The sequence below is a fragment of the Diplotaxodon limnothrissa genome, linkage group LG22 (genome assembly GCF_057381915.1).
Source record: "Diplotaxodon limnothrissa isolate DT_005_m linkage group LG22, D_limnothrissa_male_GT1.1, whole genome shotgun sequence".
Classification (NCBI taxonomy): domain Eukaryota; kingdom Metazoa; phylum Chordata; class Actinopteri; order Cichliformes; family Cichlidae; genus Diplotaxodon; species Diplotaxodon limnothrissa.
The window spans coordinates 6,233,288-6,253,351 of NC_140616.1; the positions used below are offsets into that span (position 1 = coordinate 6,233,288).

General features: G+C 38.4%; 1 protein-coding gene across 1 annotated transcript; it reads right to left on the bottom strand.

The window, feature by feature from the left end:
- Positions 1–538: 538 nt before the first annotated feature.
- Positions 539–17,814, bottom strand: LOC146609287 (class I histocompatibility antigen, Gogo-OKO alpha chain-like). Its single transcript, XM_085346276.1, has 9 exons — positions 17,541–17,814; positions 17,114–17,416; positions 8,056–8,316; positions 3,894–4,172; positions 2,618–2,920; positions 2,035–2,130; positions 1,167–1,184; positions 927–995; positions 539–601 (listed from the first exon to the last, which is right to left on the bottom strand). The coding sequence occupies exons 1-9, from the start codon at positions 17,797–17,799 to the stop codon at positions 561–563; spliced, it is 1,629 nt and encodes a 542-aa protein (XP_085202402.1). The 5' UTR covers positions 17,800–17,814; the 3' UTR covers positions 539–560.
- Positions 17,815–20,064: the final 2,250 nt, after the last annotated feature.

The following is a 20,064-nucleotide window of genomic DNA, read 5'->3' on the forward strand; positions in this document are numbered from 1 at the left end:
GTCACTGAACAGACTCCTCTGGCTGTTTATGGCTGTGTGCAGAGGATGCCCAGCATTGTCCATAATGTCCAGCAGTTTCTTCAGTGTCCTTTTCTCTGCCACTGTCACCAGAGTGTCCAGCTTCATGTCGACCTATAGAGCCAGCCTTCCTGATCAGTTTTTCCAGCCTGGATGAGTCCTTCTTACAGCATAGAAAAGTACTACAGCAACCACCAACTGGTAAAACATGTTAAAAGACCTCAGCCTCCTCAGGAAGTACAGTCGGCTTTGGGCTTTTTTATACAGGTGCTCGGTGTTGCATGACCAGTCCAGCTTGTTGTCCACCCACAGCCCGAGGTACTTGTACTTGTTGACCACCTCCACCTCCTCTCCCTCTATCTGAACCGGCAGTGGACCTGCTCTGGACCTCCCGAAGTCCACAACCAGTTCCTTGGTCTTTGAGGTATTGAATTGCAGGTGGTTTGTGTGACTCACAAACCACCTGCAACTATATTTTAGATTTTAGATCTTTTTAACAGATTTTATGATGTGAACAATCAACGAATTCAATGAATCCCAGTTTATGTAGAAGAACGAGCTGACACGTCTTCTCTCAGGTTGTCTGTAGAGATAAAAAAGAAATAAAATAAATGTTAGGATTAATCAATTCCACAAATAACCTATTTGCAGTTTCATTAAGATCTAAAATTCTGATTCAATCGAGTATTTACTTCATATGTTTCTGAATGGAATTAACACATTTGTTTTCATTTTGTTAAATCATTTCATGAAACGTTCTTTTGAAAGCATCTTTCTCTTCATATGATTTAGTTATACTAAAGCACTTTTTTTGGATATATTTAAACAGGAGATTTTACTACAGCCACTATTTTACATAAGTTTTAAAAGAAAGCTAAAACATGAGACACAAATATGAAGTAACTCACTGTGTGCAGAGCTGTTTGTGGTTTCGGCTTGAGGAAGCATTTGCTCCTGGACTTCACGGTTCTCTACAGCTGTAGGTCAGAAACACAATGTTAGTCCACATCCTGCTCTCATCTGTCACTTTTACAGCAATCGAACACAACAGGAAACAGCCCTGAAAGACTGTTTAGATTAAAGTGCAGAAACTCTTTTTAATTTAGTGTGGACAAGAGATTAGAGAAAAGGGACAAAGTTTAACTTACGAGATGGGGGACGTTTCTCTGAAATAAAAAGGAAAAAATACATCATTTTAATAATTTGTTATAAATGTTAACACAATTTTTTTCATGTATTATACAAGGCATGAAACATAATTTCATATTTTCATTTTGTAATCTGGACAAAAGCATTAATTTAATGTGTAAAATTAAAAACATAGACACTGGGCTTACTCACTAATGTGTTTATAGATATATTCTGACTTTTCCCACAACATGTGCTCATGTTAAATTTATAAGTAAAGCGACTGAAGGTAGAGAACGTACACATTTCTAATGCAGGTAAAGGTGTACCTTAGGTTGTGTTTGTTTGGCAGAGTTGATGGTTAAGAACAGAGAAATAATGTTTGGGTTTCAATAACTGAGTTGGTGGTTATTTTGTTCCCTGACACAAACTGTAGCTCAGGTGTAAAAAACAAAACAAAAACAAACAAACAAACAAAACACAAAGACAGAAAGAAAAATGATGCAGAAAAAGTAAATAACAGACAAGAAGAAAAAGTGAAGTAACTGGACAAAAATCTACAAGTGCAGAGAAATGAAGGGGCAAGTTATGAAACACAACGAGCATGATTAATGAATATTGTTGTAATATATTGAGGATTTGAAAGAGTCTGATCATCCTGCTGGCAGAGAAAGTGTTAAAATACTTTAATATTAACCTGAGGACTCAGCTTACACTGCTTTTGGTTGTTACCTGTTTAATCCTGTGTGCATTGTTTGTTTTCTTTTGAAAACTGTTAATAATGACTTCAATTAAGTCATATTACTCTTACTATCATTATTATTGTTTGCACTATGTCATCATTGTTGTTGCATTATACAAGAAAAATCCAGGAAGTTTGTTTCTCACCTGTCCTCTTTTTGCAAATAATGAATGTGATCACAGTGATGGCAGCAACAACAACAACAGCAACAACGACAGGGATGATCAGGGAGAAGGAATTTCCTGTGGATCACAGAACAAACAAAAGGTGAGAACAAAAAGTTTCCAATCAGATAACAATCATGTACAAGAGCTTCTTTTATGGTCACTACATATTTGTCTCACTAATTTTTGTTTTCATTCCAACAATAAAAGTTCTGCCATTAAATTAAATTTCAATACATTGCCAATAAATTTGAACATATGTTTCAAAATATACATTTTCCCCCATTTACTATTTAATCTTCTAAAACTGTCCATTAGTCAGATAATCAGTGGCCACACATGAACATGTTTTATATTCATCAATGTTCAGCAAGAAAAAAATGTGGTGGAAAAACACAAGTTGGTCTAAACTGATTTAGGTCTTAAAATTATTCTGACAGAAGCTGACAGAAAGAATATCAAAGCAAACAAACTTTCTCATCCAACATGAACCACAGGGTATTGCAGTAATTCAAGTGTGTGTTTCCCATGTTTATCACTCATCTGATCCTGATTCCAGACTCACCTTCATTGGTCTTGATCACTGATTTGTCCAGTCTGGTGACGATGTCCTCGTTCACACCAGAGAGCTGAAACACACATCTGTATCTGTGCCAGTCTTCAGGTGTGACTGATGAGACATCCAGGTCAACACTCATCTGGAAGGTCCCGTCATTGTTGGTGAGAATCTCTCCTTTGCTCACACCCTCATGAAACTCCACTCCATCTTTCCTCCAGACCATCTCGGCTCTGTTAGGATAGAAACCTGTAGCGTGGCAGGTGACTGGAGAGGAGGAAGACTTCTGGAGGAGAGACACTTTGGGGAGATCTGTGGAGTAAAGACAAACAGTTCATTCTTTCTGTATTATTACTATTACTTGTATTTGAGCTGGAGGGATGCATAGTGCAGACAAGACGTGAAGAAGAGAGTGCAGACAAGGTGGAGTGGATGGAGACGAGCAAGAGTGGAAAGGAAGGTTTAGAAGATGGCAGTGAGACCTGCTGTGATTTAATATCTGAGGATGGTGGCACTGAGACAAATACAGGAGACAGAACTGATGATATTAAAATTATCATAAGGAGTGAGAAGGATTAGAAATGAGTATATCAGAGCTAAAACTGTGGAAGATGATCTGCTGTGACGACCAGGAGCAACTTTAAAAGATTATTATTAATATTATTATTATTTAAACCATACCTATTTCTTTTGATGTGATGTAGTTTATAAAATTAAATTAAATTTAAAAAATGTGTCAAAATGCCACGCAAAGTGCAATATATTAACCCTTTCACACATAGTGGTCACTACAGTGGACAACTATTCAAAGGCTCTTGTATTTGTGTCAGTGTTGATGGTAAACTTGCACATAAACCACTACATTGGACACTGATGTGTCACTCCATAGGCAGGGTTATAGTTGTTATAATTGTTACATATATTGTTATACTGTTATAAAATATTTTAAAAATATATAAAATATATATATATGTTTTTGTTATGTTAGTTTTTACACAGTGTATATTAATTATTCATTTGTCAAATTCATAAGTCAAAATGTTTGTTGTACAACTAAGTGGACATGTAAAAATACTCTTTGAAAATGAAAAGCACATGTTTAAAAAAATGAAGTTCAAAAATCTTTTTTTCATGCCTTAAGATGAATAAAAATACTCAAGAAAAAAAAGCTCTGATTGAGGTTTTCATAATTCATGCATGAAAAGGTTAATTTAATATTATATTAAGTAATAAACTGAGACATATAACTTTTGGTTAACAATCTAATTCTGGTCATAGATTTTACCTGTTTTCATCAGAGAGCTCCTCCCATAGTTCACATACTTCTTCAGTGACTCAGGACACTCCTGGGTGAGGTAGTTCTTCCTCTGTGTGATGAAAGCTCTGTTACTGTCCAACTCCATCTTTGTCCTGACAGCCTGTTGTTTTGCAGCGACCCACGTCTCTTTCTTCAGGTCAAAGCTTATGAAGTCCTCTCCATCATAACCATCTTGGTGATATCCATTCACTTCACCTGTTTCTTCATCCCATTCACAGCCGTACATCCGCTGGACAATGTGAACACCTGACAGAAAAACAGAGACAAAGACTGCAGTGAACCAGAGAGGCTGCACTAAAGTCTTATACTGACACAGAGACGTGATCAACATATAGAGGATCTACATTTTTGGCTTTTGTCTCATTGGAAGATTTTTAAAACCACTCATCATTAACAATGTAGATTTTACAGAAAGACACTGCGAAAAAAACAGAATTCATTTTCTCCCGTTAGCACATCTACGTCCTGCCTGCAGAGATATCACTGCACAGTTTATCTATGCTGCTGTAGGTGGAGCAACTTCCTGTGAGCTGCAGGATCAGACAAACACACTAAGCTGGATCCTGAGCAGCCGACACAGATCCTGATTCTAGATTTACTTTCCATCCTCTGAAAGTCTGCAGCCGTCATCAGTCCAACAAAATCCTCCAACAAAAAAAACTAAACACCAGACTGTCCTGAGGTTTTTCTAGATGTGTCTCTGTTTAATATGATCATGTGACATTAATCTAATCTGGAGTTCTACTTACAGCATTTCAGGCTCCAGCAAATGCTTCATGTCATCATTGATGACGATGCAAGAAATACTTTTTGATAAATCGGTTAATTTCTTTTGCTGTGACCTGACAAAAAGGTGAAAAAGGTTCCTCTAAGATTTTACAACCATGTTGTCAAATTTATTACATTTACTAAGAGCAGAGGACTGAAACAATAACTCAGACCTTGAATTTGACTCCATGCTGGGACACTTTGGTGTTTTTCAGCACTGTGACCAGATCAGATTTTGCACTAAAAATATTAAAACATTCACGTTAATGATATTATTGGATGTGTAGCACAGAGATCTGTGGGTGTCTTTCAGTAGGAACCTGAGCGCCGCTGATGCTGTGATGAGAGCCGACAGTCTACAGGTGAGAAACACGAGGAGTCATTCCTGCTTTTATAACATCGCTGCTCTCAAAGCCACGAGAAACGCCTCGGTGCATCATCACAGGTATTTTCTTTATATGAACATGTGGAGTTACACACCATCTAGGTTCAAATTCCACACTTTTTCAGCCAGTTTGGTTAATAAATTATATTAAAATTGCTCATCAATAAATCAGGACGCCGTGAATGTCCATGGAAATCTCGCAAAAACACCTCCTTATAGGCGGCAACAAAGTGAATGTGGGATGAGCTGGTGTTGTCTGCACTCCTTTGATTGGAGTGTAGATTAAATGGAGGAGAAACATGGGGAGGCCCTGCATGAGTCAAGAAAACGCTCACAGCTGTCACTGAGAGAGGTGGGCGGGTCGATCCAAATATCGATAGTATTGATACCAACACTAGTATTGGTTACAGATCAATACTAGCATGACTGGATTGATACTTTTGAACTTTTATCCTTCAAGTTCAGTATGTAGCCCGCTAAACAGTGCATTCTGGTCCTATACCAGTTCCTTTATTTATAAAAACAGAAAAAGAAAAGACCTTACAGTTCTTCCTGGCTGACTTAGCAAGATAATGGATGGATGCAAACTGCATTTCGTTGCCCTGTACCTGTGCATGAGCAATGACAATAAAGTTGAATTCTATTCTATTCTATTGAATTCTATTCTATTCTATTCTATAAACAACAAAACAAAGCAAATATTAACCTACAAATAAACTTGTAAATAACCCAAAAATATAAACAAACCAACAACAAACCCCAACAAATTTCAGAATAACAAAACTAAAGAATAAATAGCTCCAACAATTTCTTTGGAAGAATAAACCTCAAACATGCACTATGAACAATATCCAAACCTTTTTGTGTACTTTAGAGACAGAATTTACATCACAGGTCTCCAAAAAACTGAGTTTCAAAAAGCATGAAAAGCTGAAAAGTGTGTTTTGTTGTGTCAACTAATTACTGTGGAAAGTAACAATCACAGTGATATAGTGGTCATGGCTCACTACTCTCCCCCAATTAGCTGCCTGAATAACTTAAAATTATTGGAACTGACATCGACAATACTGCGCCTGTATTTACTTGGTTGAAAGTGTGAATGTTTTTGTTGAAAGTCCAGGCAAGTATATACATGTTAAATGACAAGATATACGTGTTCAAATGGCGTCAATTAACTCACAACTATATGATAATTCTTCATAACTAAACAATAAGAACAAGTAGTCTGATGTCCTGTGATCATTATGAAGCTATAATTTGAAATACAATAACACGTTAAGTTTTTGTACAAAGTATCAGTATCGGATCAGTATTGTTGATACCACCCTGAATATTACTTCGGGAAAGGAAATAAGTAGCATCGCACATCACTAGTCACTGAGCGCCGGAAAAAGCAGCTCAGTGACTCGCCCAGAACGCTGTTATTTTCCTCCGCTTTCTGGAAGGGTTCTTGCTAAATTTTACGGCGTCCTGATTTAACAACACCACCTTAATAATCAACCTTCAGCCAGTTTATGGGAAAAATAAGACATTTTAACACTTTACTTTCCTTGATTATATTTTCAGGTTGTTGTTTATTAGTAAAAAAAAAAAAAAAAAAAACATTAAATTTTAAATCTGGGACCAAAAATATTAAACATAGACTGAAACTCATATTTACTGTTTTATTTTTAAATAAATAAAGAATAAATAAAAATCAGTGTAAAATTTAGAGAAACTGTTAACTGTTAAACGTCTGTCTGTTAGTTTGTGTTTCTTATTTTTGGTCTATCTATTTCTCACCAAACTGTTGTCCTATTGAAGTAAAACTAAAAGTTAAATATTTATTTTCCACAGAGTAGCTTTGAGTTTGTCACCGATTTATTTATGGAACCTCTGCTAATGAAAGATAATCCTGAAAACATTTCCTCATGAAAACGGGCTGAATGTTTTATTTTCATGCATTTCATGCATTTAGTTAAATCCATTCATAAAGAGGCCGTGGACAGTGAACGGGTCATTCAGCTGTCTCTACTTTCAGCCTGTTACAAAGTCAACCCTGTTTGATTCTACTGTTTTGTATTAAATATAACATTATTATTATTATTATTATTATTATTATTATTATTATTATTATTATTATTATTATGTGTTTAATGGAATCTGGAAAAACAGCTGTCATAACTGTGACATCACAGCACATTTAACATCTCAGCTAGATGATAAATTATTTCATCCTAAGATGCTGTTGATGGTGTCTGACATATTTTCTTTTTCTATAATTTATTACAACATGTGATTATTTGTGAGGGTCGTCTGAACTGAGACACGGAGCGACTTCCTGTGAGCTGCAGGAACAGACAAACACAGTAAGATGGATCCTGAGCAGCAGACTCAGATCCTGATCCTGGGTTTAAGTTTCCATCCTCTGAAACTCTGCAGCCTCCTATCGTTCTAAAAAAATCCTATAACTACACACCAGACTGTCCTGAGGTCTTTCTAGAAGCTTCCACTGAAGGAGAGTTTCAGTCCAGGATTGTTTTTATTAAAAGTCAAATATTAGTTCACAATAATTGTAAAACAAACACACTTCAGACTGATTATTTAGATCCTGCTGATTCTCTGGAGATTAATTTCTGAATAATCGATTATTAAGAAATTGTAGGAAAAACAACCATCAAGGTTTCAGAGGTAAAAAAATCCTAAATATAAACCGAAAACTTCAAATATCATGAATTTATCTTTATTATTTGATTATTTTGATCAACTAAACAGTTAAATTATGACAGTTCATACAAACATGATCATTAAAGCTGGTTGAATTAAATTAAAGCTTCACAGACTGTAGTTCTACATTTATTATGAATTATTATGTTAATAATTTTAATCTGTAATCTGAATGAAACATTTAATGTGTGCAAACCTGTTTACTACTGTAAACAAAACACACTGAAAACATTAACAGCAAATATCAGTAAAAATGAAACATGAACAAACCTCCAGTTTGGTTGAAGCGCTGCTTTAAAATCTCAATGTTGGCTTTGAACGTCTGCTGCTGACCCCTGGAGATATCAGTGTTCTTCTCCCAGTACTGCTGATCTGTGTTGCTGGCAAACCATTCCTGTTTGGGCACAGCTTTCTCTGTGTCGCTGTCATAATAATCAATCTGAACATCATCAACCATCCCAACAACCACAAACTCTGGGAAGTTTGGGACTTGAGAGGACGCAGTGTAGAAATACTTCAGCGAGTGGGTCACTGTAAGAAACAGTTAATGTTGTGAGATCTCAGGAACACAGACTTATAAATTATTTTATTTTTTAAATAACACCATAAGAAAAACTACAGCACATTAAGGACATCCTGTAATAATCCTGCTGTCCCTTCAATAAACACAAAATAGATTTATGAATAGATATTCAGTGTTTATTGTCATTTTTCTGATCCTCTTTTCTTCAAAACTTCAAATTCTAGTTTGAACCTTCACAGAAAGTTTTAAAACTGGTGTTTATCCTTCAGTTTGGTTTAATTCAGTTTTCATGATTGATGGTTTGAACTCATTATAGGTTTTAATTTAACTATATTTTTATTTTGTTTTCATTGTTAAACAAAATACATATTATTTTGAATCTGTTTTGCTTTTGTTTCGCAGCATGACCTCTGAAGTGAGTTGTTCATAATTTTTATGGACAGGATTTCTAGGCGCAGCCAAGTGGCGGAGGGCTTTCACTTTGGTGGCCTCAGAATCTCATCTCTGATTTTTGCGGATGATGTGGTTCTGTTGGCTTCATCGGGTGAGGGCCTCCAGCTCGCACTGGAACGGTTCGCAGCCGAGTGTGAAGCAGCGGGAATGAGGATCAGCACCTCCAAATCTGAGGCCATGGTTCTCAGCCGGAAAAGGGTGGAGTGCCCACTCCGGGTCGGGGATGAGTTCCTGCCCCAAGTGGAGGAGTTCAAGTATCTCGGGGTCTTGTTCGCGAGTGATGGGAGAAGGGAGCCGGAGATCGACAGACGGATTGGGGCTGCAGCTGCAGTAATGCGGACGCTGCACCGGTCCGTCGTGGTGAAGAGGGAGCTGAGTGTAAAAGCAAAGCTCTCAATTTACCGGTCAATCTACGTCCCTACCCTCACCTATGACCACGAGCTGTGGGTAGTGACCGAAAGAACGAGATCGCGGATACAAGCGGCAGAAATGAGCTTCCTCCGAAGGGTGGCTGGCCTCTCCCTTAGAGATAGGGTGAGAAGTTCGGCCATCCGGGAGGGGCTCAGAGTAGAGCAGCTGCTGCTCCACATCGAAAGGAGCCAGCTGAGGTGTTTCGGGCATCTGACAAGGATGCCCCCTGGGCGCCTCCTGGGTGAGGTGTTCCGGGCATGTCCCACCAGGAGGAGGCCCCGGGGCAGACCCAGGACACGCTGGAGAGATTATATCTCTCGGCTGGCCTGGGAACGCCTTGGTGTTCCCCCGGATAAGCTGGAGGAGGTGGCTGGGGAGAGGGAGGTCTGGGCCTCTTTGCTTAGGCTGCTGCCCCCGCGACCCGGCCTCGGATAAAGCGGATGAAGATGGATGGATGGATTTTTTTAAGCTTAAAATTGTTACAGAAAGTTTTTCTTCCAATATCTTTGATCGATAATATTATCAATAAAACCAAAGCTAATGTTAGGTAACTATTATTTGGGGAATATTATCTGAGCAATTGTTATTTTATCTTTTATTCTGTAATCAGGTTTTCAGGTGAGTTTTCAGTTATCAAAAGTCAACAATATTTGTTAGTTTAAAACTCTTCTCATTAGCGCTCCCTGGTGGAGATAAATTGCAAAACCTTTCTGGTATTTCTCACCTGCAGCTTCTTATTGATCATACAGCAGTGATAACAACATTAGTTCATGCTGGTATGTGTAGTGTACTCACACTTTCTACATACATAAACTATCTGATATTATGAAGTAATAATGATTTAATTTGCATCTCAATTCAGTTCAATTGAATTCTATTTTATTTTATTTATACACGTCACAACAAAAGTCACCTCATTGCGCTGTTAATTAAGCAATAACACCAGAAAAACAGTGAACTTCATATCCGGTTGTAACTACTCGTTAGTTATGATATGTGTGCGCATGTCAAACAGAAAATATTCACAAACATAAAACTGGTGAATAATACTGAAGATAATACAAAGCAGGAGTCTTTTAACTTTTAATAGACTGCATCAAATGACATGTGGCTCTTCATATACTGAATAAATTATTTTTAAATAATAATAAAATAAAAATAATATTTATAAAGATACTTAAATGAACTTTAGTTAACTTTAATGAGCAGCTGTTGTGTGAAAATGTTTTAAACCCTCATGAAAATTAAAATAGTACTTAGTTTTTAAAATAAACGTTTTAATTATTGTCACCAGGTTATCATCTGACCTCCTCACTGATGTTTTATTTGTTGGACTGTTTGGAGAGACAGCAGAGTCACAACGCTTAAAAATGCGTCACGAACGGTTTAAACCCGGAAATCATCAAATAGTTTGGGACATAAGTCGCCTTGTTTTAATCTTTGCCTTCATCTAACCTTTAATATTTATTATTAGGTATTGAAAAGATAAACAGACGATTTAACTACCTGTATAATATAATCGATTGTTTCTAAACATTGACATTTTCTACTAGGATCCATTACAACTAAATGTTTAGCGTACAGGAACTTTCTGGGGAGCAAACAGTCCGTCCATTTGTCTTTCAAATTCCATAAATCTGACATAGAAAAAGACAAAAATATAACAGTCAAACTGACCTGCCGCTGCCCCCTGTATTTCCAGGAGAAGAAGGAAGATGAAGGCTTTCATCTTCTTTCTTCTTTCTTCATCTTCTTCATTGTGACCATAAACATCCAAACCTTTAACAGACTTTATGCGTTCGCTTGTCCAGAAAAAGCTAAAATGGAGAACCAGGAGAAACGTCACCATTAGCCTCGATCAGAGCCAATAGGGATTTACTCTGAGAGTAAACGTCACTGAAATCAACGAAACTGAAAGTAAAATATCTCATATGAACCAGTTTATCACGAAGGGAAGGTTAGTTTCAACAAACAAGGTAAAGTACTGAGAACAGTAACTAACAGGTGACAAGGTCACGACAGAAGTACAGCACAGCAATCCTGAGTTTGAGCGTTTTCCCTCGAGAGAGAGACTATCTGTGGATCTGTTTGTGCTGGCACCCTGGACAGCTAGCAATCATTCCTTTTGTTTGTAACCCTGTTTTGCCTTCACCGTAAATAAACACAATGTCACTGAACCTTTGAGTCTCACACTCTTGAGTCCAATTCTTTCCAGTGTCCATGACAGTTTAATCGATTAACTGAGAAATTGTAGAAAAAACAGGAACCTGTAAATATTTGGAGTTTAGTTGGATGAAATACTTTCATCATGATTTAATCATCAAACCTGCTGTTGGTTAATTTTCCTTTGACCATCTAATTGAGTATTTGGTTCAAGACTAAGCCACTGTGGTCAAGGCAAGTTAATACCATCTAAACAAGAGTTCGGACTGTGATCTAAATGACAAATTTTCAATGTACTGCAAAAACAAACAAAAAAACATTGACAGCATGTGTCAGTAAAAACATCAACAAACCTCCAGTTTGGTTGAAGCACTGCTTTAAATTATTAATGGAGGAAGAAACGCAGTGTTCCTCTCCCAGTGCTGTGTATCTGCTGCATCGTTCATCCACTGCTGTTTGGGTTCAGCTCTGCTGGTGCTGCTGTCATAACGAATCATCTGAACTTCATCAATCATCCCTGTGGACTCGGGGTCCGTGAGCAGTGTGCGCTATTATTATTATTATTATTATTATTATTATTATTATTATTATTTGGTGTGTGTGTCGTCTGCACTGCTGCTGTTCTCTGTCCACGTTTGTATGTAGGCAGGTGTGTGTGTGTGCATGTGATGCATAGCTGTTTTCTGTGGCCAAGTCACAGCCACCTGGCCACACCCGAAGTCCTTGCCACACACCTGCTGCTGATCTGGGCTCGTCGGGGGAGCTGTTTAGGAGAGCGATGGAGCTTCCACCGATGTGGGATTATTGTGTTAGACTTCACAGCAGTCTTCTAGTTTAGTTTAAAAGTCAGTGAGTGTATGTCTGCTGGGATTAAGTGTTTTAACGGCTGTCTCTATTGTTTTCCTCAGGAGGAGTGTGGGACGAGAGAGAGCAGTGAGCACGGGGAGTGCAGAGACACAGGAGCAGAGAGCACTAAACAGGGACTTTTTGGGAAGAAGACACTACACGGGAGTAAAGGGAGAGCACGGGGATTTATTGTCATTTTCGCACTGTAAATAAACGCATCGCTTGCAGTGAAGAGTCCAGCGTTCTGGGTCCTCCTTTCCCCCACATCCCCACGGCTTGCCCTGGCAAACCGTGACAATACCAACAACCACAAACTCTGGGAAGGCTGGGACTTGAAAAGACGCAGTGAAGAAGTATTTCAAAGAGTGGGTCACTGTAAGAAACAGTATGTGTATACTTATTTTACTTGATAAGCTGTAGCGATAAAAGGTTTTAACTCTTTATGAAAATGAAAATGGTATTTTGTGGCGAAAATAAAAGTTTTGGTTACAGCCACTAAATTACCAACAGACCCCCTGACTGATGTAAATTACAGCTGTTGGATCGTTTAGAAAGACGGCAGGTTCACTTATAAAAAGATGTGCAATGAGAAATTTAAAGAAATAGCTAAGTTCAAAATATAAACATCATTTCTCATCTTCTAATGCTAAATGCTAATTATTGGGAATTAGCATGAAATGCAGGATTTGTTTGTTTTATGCATTTATGTATTCACCTCACACATGAACAATTCCCAGTTCAAGATCAGGAGGAGACGCAAACCCAGACTCAGGGAGTCATGAGAAAGTCTCAGTCCAAGCAGGAATAAATGGGAGGCTTGTGTCAGGAAGGATATTCAGTGTAAAATCTGTACCAGTTAAAGCATGAAGATCGGTCCACATTGGCGACCGTTCGGGAAATAAGACGAGAAGTACATTAAGGTTATAATTATAATCTACAGGGATTTATTGCAGCTGAAACAGGCTGCAATTCTCTGGGGATCAACTGATACAGAAAAAGGCTGCCACAAATAAAAAGACAAAAACATAAAATTCCTAGATAACCTGTCGTCACCTCCTGTATTCCCAGGAGAAGCAGGAACATCAAGACCATCAACATGTAAACTTTTAAGAGACTTGATTAGTTTTATTGTCCACAAAAAGAGACTCAGTGCTTCCTGCTCAGGTGTCAAAGGTCCATCAGAGCAAATAGGAATTCATCCTGAGAGCAAACGTCAGTTATATCTGGTTTAAACTCACACATTGAACCGGTTTTTGATTGCATCATAAAATCTGTTCTTTGTGGCTCATGTTGAATTGGAAACAAAAATATCAAAAATGAATTCAATTTCTGTCATGTGGCGCTCTGTGGAGGGTAGAGCAATAACTGTGTGATCACAAATTTGTGTAGTTATTGAGTCGTGATAATATATTGATTATATGTAATTATATTGTCGAAAGCATCATATTCTTTTGTTCATGTCTTCTGTAAATGGCCTGTATTTGTATAGCGCTTTTCTAATCCCTAATTAGTCCCCATTCACACACTGGTGATGGCAGCTACATTGTAGCCACAGCAGCCCTGGGGCGCACTGACAGAGGCGAGGCTGCCGGACACTGGCGCCACCGGGCCCTCTGACAGCCACCAGTAGGCAACGGGTGAAGTGTCTCGCCCAAAGACACAATGACCGGGGCTCGAACCCGCAACCTTCACATTACACGGCGAACTCCCAACTCTTGAGCCACAATCGCCCACGATGTGGGCCACGATTCTGTGGTAGTTATGTGTTAGCATTTTAAGGTACTTATTTAGTTTCAGTACAAGTCTAACGTTGGACCTACTTTCAGCTCAGCCTGCTATCTACTGTTATCATTCTCATGTAACACGCTATTACCTCTGTACTTCTCGGAAGTGTCAAACAATGTTCTTAAACATAAACGTTAGCTCCTATCAGCTTTTTTCTGCAGCTTCAACACTGAAAACTGTTTGACTGAAGAGAAATTTAAAACCTCTGCAGCTGATGCTGTTCTTTTCATTTCCTTTTTTCTTGGTACTTTTAATATTTAAGTTCTAGTTACTTCATGGTTTAGTGGTCAACACGTTTTCTTTACACAGAAAACATCAATACTTTTAGACTTGAAGGTGACACAAAAACCAAATCAAACACATGGATCCAAAAACATAGTATAACACAATAGAAATGTGTTTGAACAGACAAATTACAGCCGCTTATAAATTAAAGTGAAAGCAGCATTTAACATAAGAAATGTTGAACAAAGGATAGAAATGAAAGAGCATCGTCCAGCCTGTTTTTAGGAGAGAGCTGTTCCCATAGTTTCAACAGAGGTGAAGCAGCTGCTCTAACAACATTTTTTTTTTGTTTCCGTTACACTTCATTTTAGTTTTAAAGGCACATTATTTTGGAGTGATCCATGTCAGTGTTTGTATGCAATGCTATGACGTCTTCTCCAACATAACCAGATCATTACTGGTAACTGTTAACCTCCTCAGAGACTGCACCAAACCAAGTGAGATTCATCTAAGCTGATATCACATTTTTCCATCATTTTTTTCATGTGAAAAGTCAGATCTCCCCTTTAGTTACATCACTTTATAGTTTATACAATAGTTTATATCATTGAAGCAAATATTCATGAAACTGTAGCTACAGTCACATGGGAAGAATAAACTCTGTGGATTCACAACAGGACAAAAATTAAGAATATTGTGGATTTTTATTAAAAATCATCATAACAAACATAGAAAATAAATTAACAGCAATACTTACGTTTCTAATAAACAAACACCAGATATAAAAAAAATGTTTACAAGAGAGAGAAAAACACCCTTAAAGTTCTGAAGTACGAGAAGTATTTCATCAGCATTCAGCACCTGTGTGTTTCTGTTTATGTATATCTACATTTATACAACTGATACTGGAAATATTTAATTTAAATTAAAGAAAAACCATTTGTTCTAATTTTGTCAGCTTGGTGTTTTTGTAAACATTCTTATTGGTGTAAATATTTATCCAAACTACAGAAGTGAAACATCTGTCCTGTTCTCTTAAAAATCTCACCTAAACTCACATAAAACAGCAACAATTGTAAAACTAAATAAAAAGTACCTTGTGATTTTTTAACATCAAATCACACCAAAAAAAAAACCCAGATAAAAAAGAAAAGGGGGAAAGCGGAACACATTTTATGAAAGCTTTACAGTTTCTGGCCAACAAAAGTCACACTAATGTTTCACTGAACTGCCTTTAACTTCGATGATGGCATGCATTTACTTCATTAAGCTTATACTGTTTCACATATTTATTTTAGTGGAATGCACATGTGTGAAAATGATGTTTCATGAACCACTTCAATAGTAACTTGAGCCTGATGACTCCTGGCATCAGGATCTTGTCCGTGTCATCAGGGAAGACAAAATGTATTAATGGAAAAATCTGTTCATTCAGTGTAGTCAGGTAGCCAGCTGACCCCACATTGATGAACCTTGACCTCCAATACATTGGAAGGCTGTTACACTAAAAGTCCATTTAATGTATGAACTCACTGTGAGCAGTGATGTCTGTCATTTAGGCTTCATAAGGAATAATTTTCTCTTGGACCTCACGGTTTTCTACAGCTGTAGGTCGGAAACACATCGTTAGTCCACAACACTTTTACAAACAACTGACAGAGCTGAAAAACTTTTTAATCTACAGAGTGCACATATAACTCAAAGAAAACAGATCAGAAAGGTTTCACTTACGAGATGGAGGTCGTTTGTCTGTAATGAAAGAAAGTAAAAAACAGGGTTTGTTAAACGTTATGTATTTAACTCTGTGATCTTGTCTTATTATCCAACAGTCATTCTCAGTAAACTCTGGCTCTGAGCCTTACTGTAATAACTGCTGGATGAAACAGTGTGATAAAGTCATGACAGACTCGACCACATCTGTATGCTTTTCAGCATCATTTTATTCACACGGTTGCTGTTAACACGCAGTTGAGGCTTTCCAGTTGCTCGCGAACATACACACCAACAACAACAACAACACTGAAATCCAGGACCCAGCACACTTTTAACCCGGCGAGGCATCTTTGCAGATGCCCTGCAGGTGTGTTCACCTCCCCTGCAGCAGCACCGCCAACCACACCCCGCCACAAACCGATTTAGTGTTCAATGTGAATAAAAGAAAGCATCAACTCAAAGTCCTACAAAATCTGCTTTGTCCTCTCACCTGTCTTCTTTTTGTAGATAATGAATACAATCACAGTGATCACAGCAAGAACACCCAGAGCAAGAATCATGTGGATGATCATGAAGAGGGAATTTCCTTTAGATCAAAGAAAAACAAATCAGAACCTGAACAGATGAAACAGGATAGAGAATATCACCAATCAAAACAGATAACAGCACTGATTATAGACAATAAGTCTGTCACTATATGCTTTACCTGTTGTTCATATCTGAATATATTCACTATGTCTGTGCTTATTTACCCACATTTAACTCTGACGTCTTTGTGTCTCTGGCCCACTGAACTTCTGAGAATAAAAATATCCTTTTTAATTTAGTCAGTAAACTTGATTCCAAAATCAAATCATTACCTCTACTCGTTTTATAAAACTGGAGTAACTATACTCTGTTAACTGTGGCTGCTCATTCACAAGGTAAAACGTGATTTTGGAAAAAGCATTAGTGTTTGGTAAAGAGTCTTAAATTCCTTTTATGTTCTTAGTTTGGAAATACAACTCACTTTTATTTTCAGCAGGTTCACATAATTATTTCAAGATAGGAAACATGTCCCAGTCTAGACTTTAAGTGTGAAATAAACTGACAAAATTGTTCTATTTTTAACACATAAAACTGCATGAACTGCCCTTTACTATGCACTATTATATTACAGTAAACTAAATGTGTGCTTCTGACCTTCATCACTTCTGAGTGCAGACTGACCTTCATTGGTTCTGATCACTGCTCTGTCCAGTCTGGTGATGATGTCCTTATTCACACCACAGAGCTGAAACACACAATCGTAGCTCCTCCAGTCCTCAGGTTTGACTGATGAAAGATCCAGATCAGCAGAAATCTGGAGGGTCCCATCATTGTTGGGCAGGATCTCTCCTCTGTTCACACCCTCATCAAGCTCTTTCCCATCTTTCCTCCAGAACAGTTTGGCTTTGTGTGGATAGAAACCTGTAGCGTGGCAGGTGATTGGAGAGGAGGAAGACTTCTGGAGGAAAGACACTGAGGGAAGAACTGTTGAAAAAATATAAGTGTTCGTTATTGTTATTATTACAAATTGTATGTTTGTTGACAATCAATCAACCTATAGCTGATTGATTGTCTTTCCAAGTCCAGTTAAAATCCAGTGTTATTGCACCTGTTCTCCTCAGAGAGCTCCCTGAATAGTTCAGATACTTCTTCAGCCACTCGGGACAAATGTGAGTGAAGTAGTTCTTCTGTCTGGCTGAGAGAGCTCTGTCAGAGTCGTACTTTTGTTTAGCGATGACTGCCTGTTGCTTTGGAGCGATCCACGTCTCTGTCTTAAGGTCAAACGCCAAAAGGTCCTCGCCATCGTAACCCAGCTGATCATAGCCGGTCACATTATTTGTTTCAGTATCCCATTCACAACCATACATCTCCTGATAAACATGCACACCTGAAAGACAGAAACAGTACAGTGAACCAGAGCAAAGCTGCAGCACAGTCTCATCTCAATACAGACACATCAACCAATCGACAGTCACTGAAACAGAGGATCTACTGTTTCTCCTGCTGTTTACTGGTTCAGTGGAAACTAATTAAAACAAACTCTCATCAACACAGTTTAAACTTTAAAAAACACAGAAACAGACTGAGATGCTACACTCTGAGTCCCTATCTAACCTGCACTTCTATAGACATATATAAATAGGACTACAGGTTACACGCCTATATACATAATATATAGGCACATACAGTATTTAAAGCTTAAACTAATCATGACAGCACGGTGGTTAGCACTGTTGCCTCACAACAAGAAGGTCTTGAGTTTAATTCCACCATCGGGCCAGGGTCTTTCTGCATGGAGCTTGCATGTTCTCCCTGTGTTTGCGGGGTTCTGCGGCTTCCTCCCACAGTCCAAAGACATGCAGTTAGTGGGGATAGGTTAATTGGAAACACTAAATTGCCCATAAATTGCCGAATGGTTGTCTTTGTCTATGTGTTAGCCCTGCGACAGACTGGAAACCTGTCTCTTGCCCTAAGAGAGCTGGGACAGGCTCCAGCAGCCCCTGCGACCCTGAAAAGGAGAAGTGAATGGATGGACTAATCGTGCTCTTTATGATTTGAGAGATGGGAGCTGCTGATTGGTTCCCATCATCAAGTGGCTGCTTTAAAAACCCTCTGCAGCAGTTGTTCCCTGGGAGTAACTGACATCAGCAGCAAACCTGTCCTTGGCCTCCAAACCCTTAGCGACAAATTGTCATGTGTGTCTTCAGTGAACTGTTGGGTTTGTATATAGTGTTGTAGATACTCTTTTAGTGAAAGCTACTGCCTGAATGCTAACAGAGGTCTGTGGTCACATCTTGTCATTTTGTCTGTGTCCTGTTTTCCTTCTCTCACCCCAACCGGTCGCAGCAGATGGCCCCGCCCCTCCCTGAGCCTGGTTCTGCCGGAGGTTTCTTCCTGTTAAAAGGGAGTTTGTCTTTCCCACTGTCGCCAAAGTGCTTGCTCATAGGGGGTCATATGATTGTTTTTCTATCTATCTATTATTGTACGATTTACTGTGCAATATAAAACGCCTTGAGGTGACTGTTGTTGTGATTTGGCGCTATATAAATAACATTGAATTGAATTGAATTGAATTGAATTGAATTGAATTGAATTGAATCTCAGAGCTTACAGTTTATTTGACCAATAGGAGGGGAGCAGAGAGAAAATCCTCCATCCAACTTTTTGTCTACTAAAAACTGACATGTGAAAATAAAATTGATAACAAACCAAAAACCAAATAATAAGACAGCATCCAAAGTCCTAATCAGGCCCCATCAAATCTGAAAGCCCTCATCATATCATATTATCGTCCTTCTCACACTACAGGCTTACCTGTGGTAGCAGGCCGAGCTTTAACCTCACTACTATAGGAGCGTTCCCAGTTTGGATTGCAGAGAAAGACCTGCTCTACTTTTAAGATTAGACTTCCTCTGTTTTTATAAACCACTTCTGCATCTCATTAAACTGTCTCCTGTGTGTTTGGTCCCTCAAAGTCACTGCTGCTGTCAATTAGTGCTAAACAATTAAATTAGTGTGAATGGAACATTTTTAAGTTTTAGTGGTTGAAAGTTGGATTTTATAGAAACTGAATCACAAAATCCCAGATGTTTCTAAACGCCTGTTCATTACTCACCCCCTGTTTCATTTAGGCGCTGCTTCACAAATTCAATGTTCCCTTTGAAGATCTGCTCATCCGCGATGGATGCCCGAGTCTGTCTGTCCCAGTACAGAGCTCCTTCACTCTTTGCCATCCAGTCCTGCTTGGGACTCTCTTTTTTTATTTTACTGTCATAGTACGTGAATGGCTGCCCATCTAACACGCCCACAGTCACAAACTCTGGAAAATGTGGAATTCCTGATGATGCCGTGTAGAAGTACTGCAGCAAATGTGTAACTGTGGCACAAGAAAATAACACACAGAGGAGCATACTGGCAGTCTTTCTGGAACATGCTCCAAGTTTAATCCTGGGGTGTTGCAGCAAGGGATAATCTGGAGAGAGTTAACTTGAACTCTAAGTTGGTTACTGTGGCAACAGGTCCATCATACACAGTTCAGCAGTTTAATGTCTGGCAAAGTACAAGGATTGGCCCCTTTGTTGCAAAACTGCATAAATCTGAGAGTTTCCGTGACTCAGTTTATTTTATGTTAG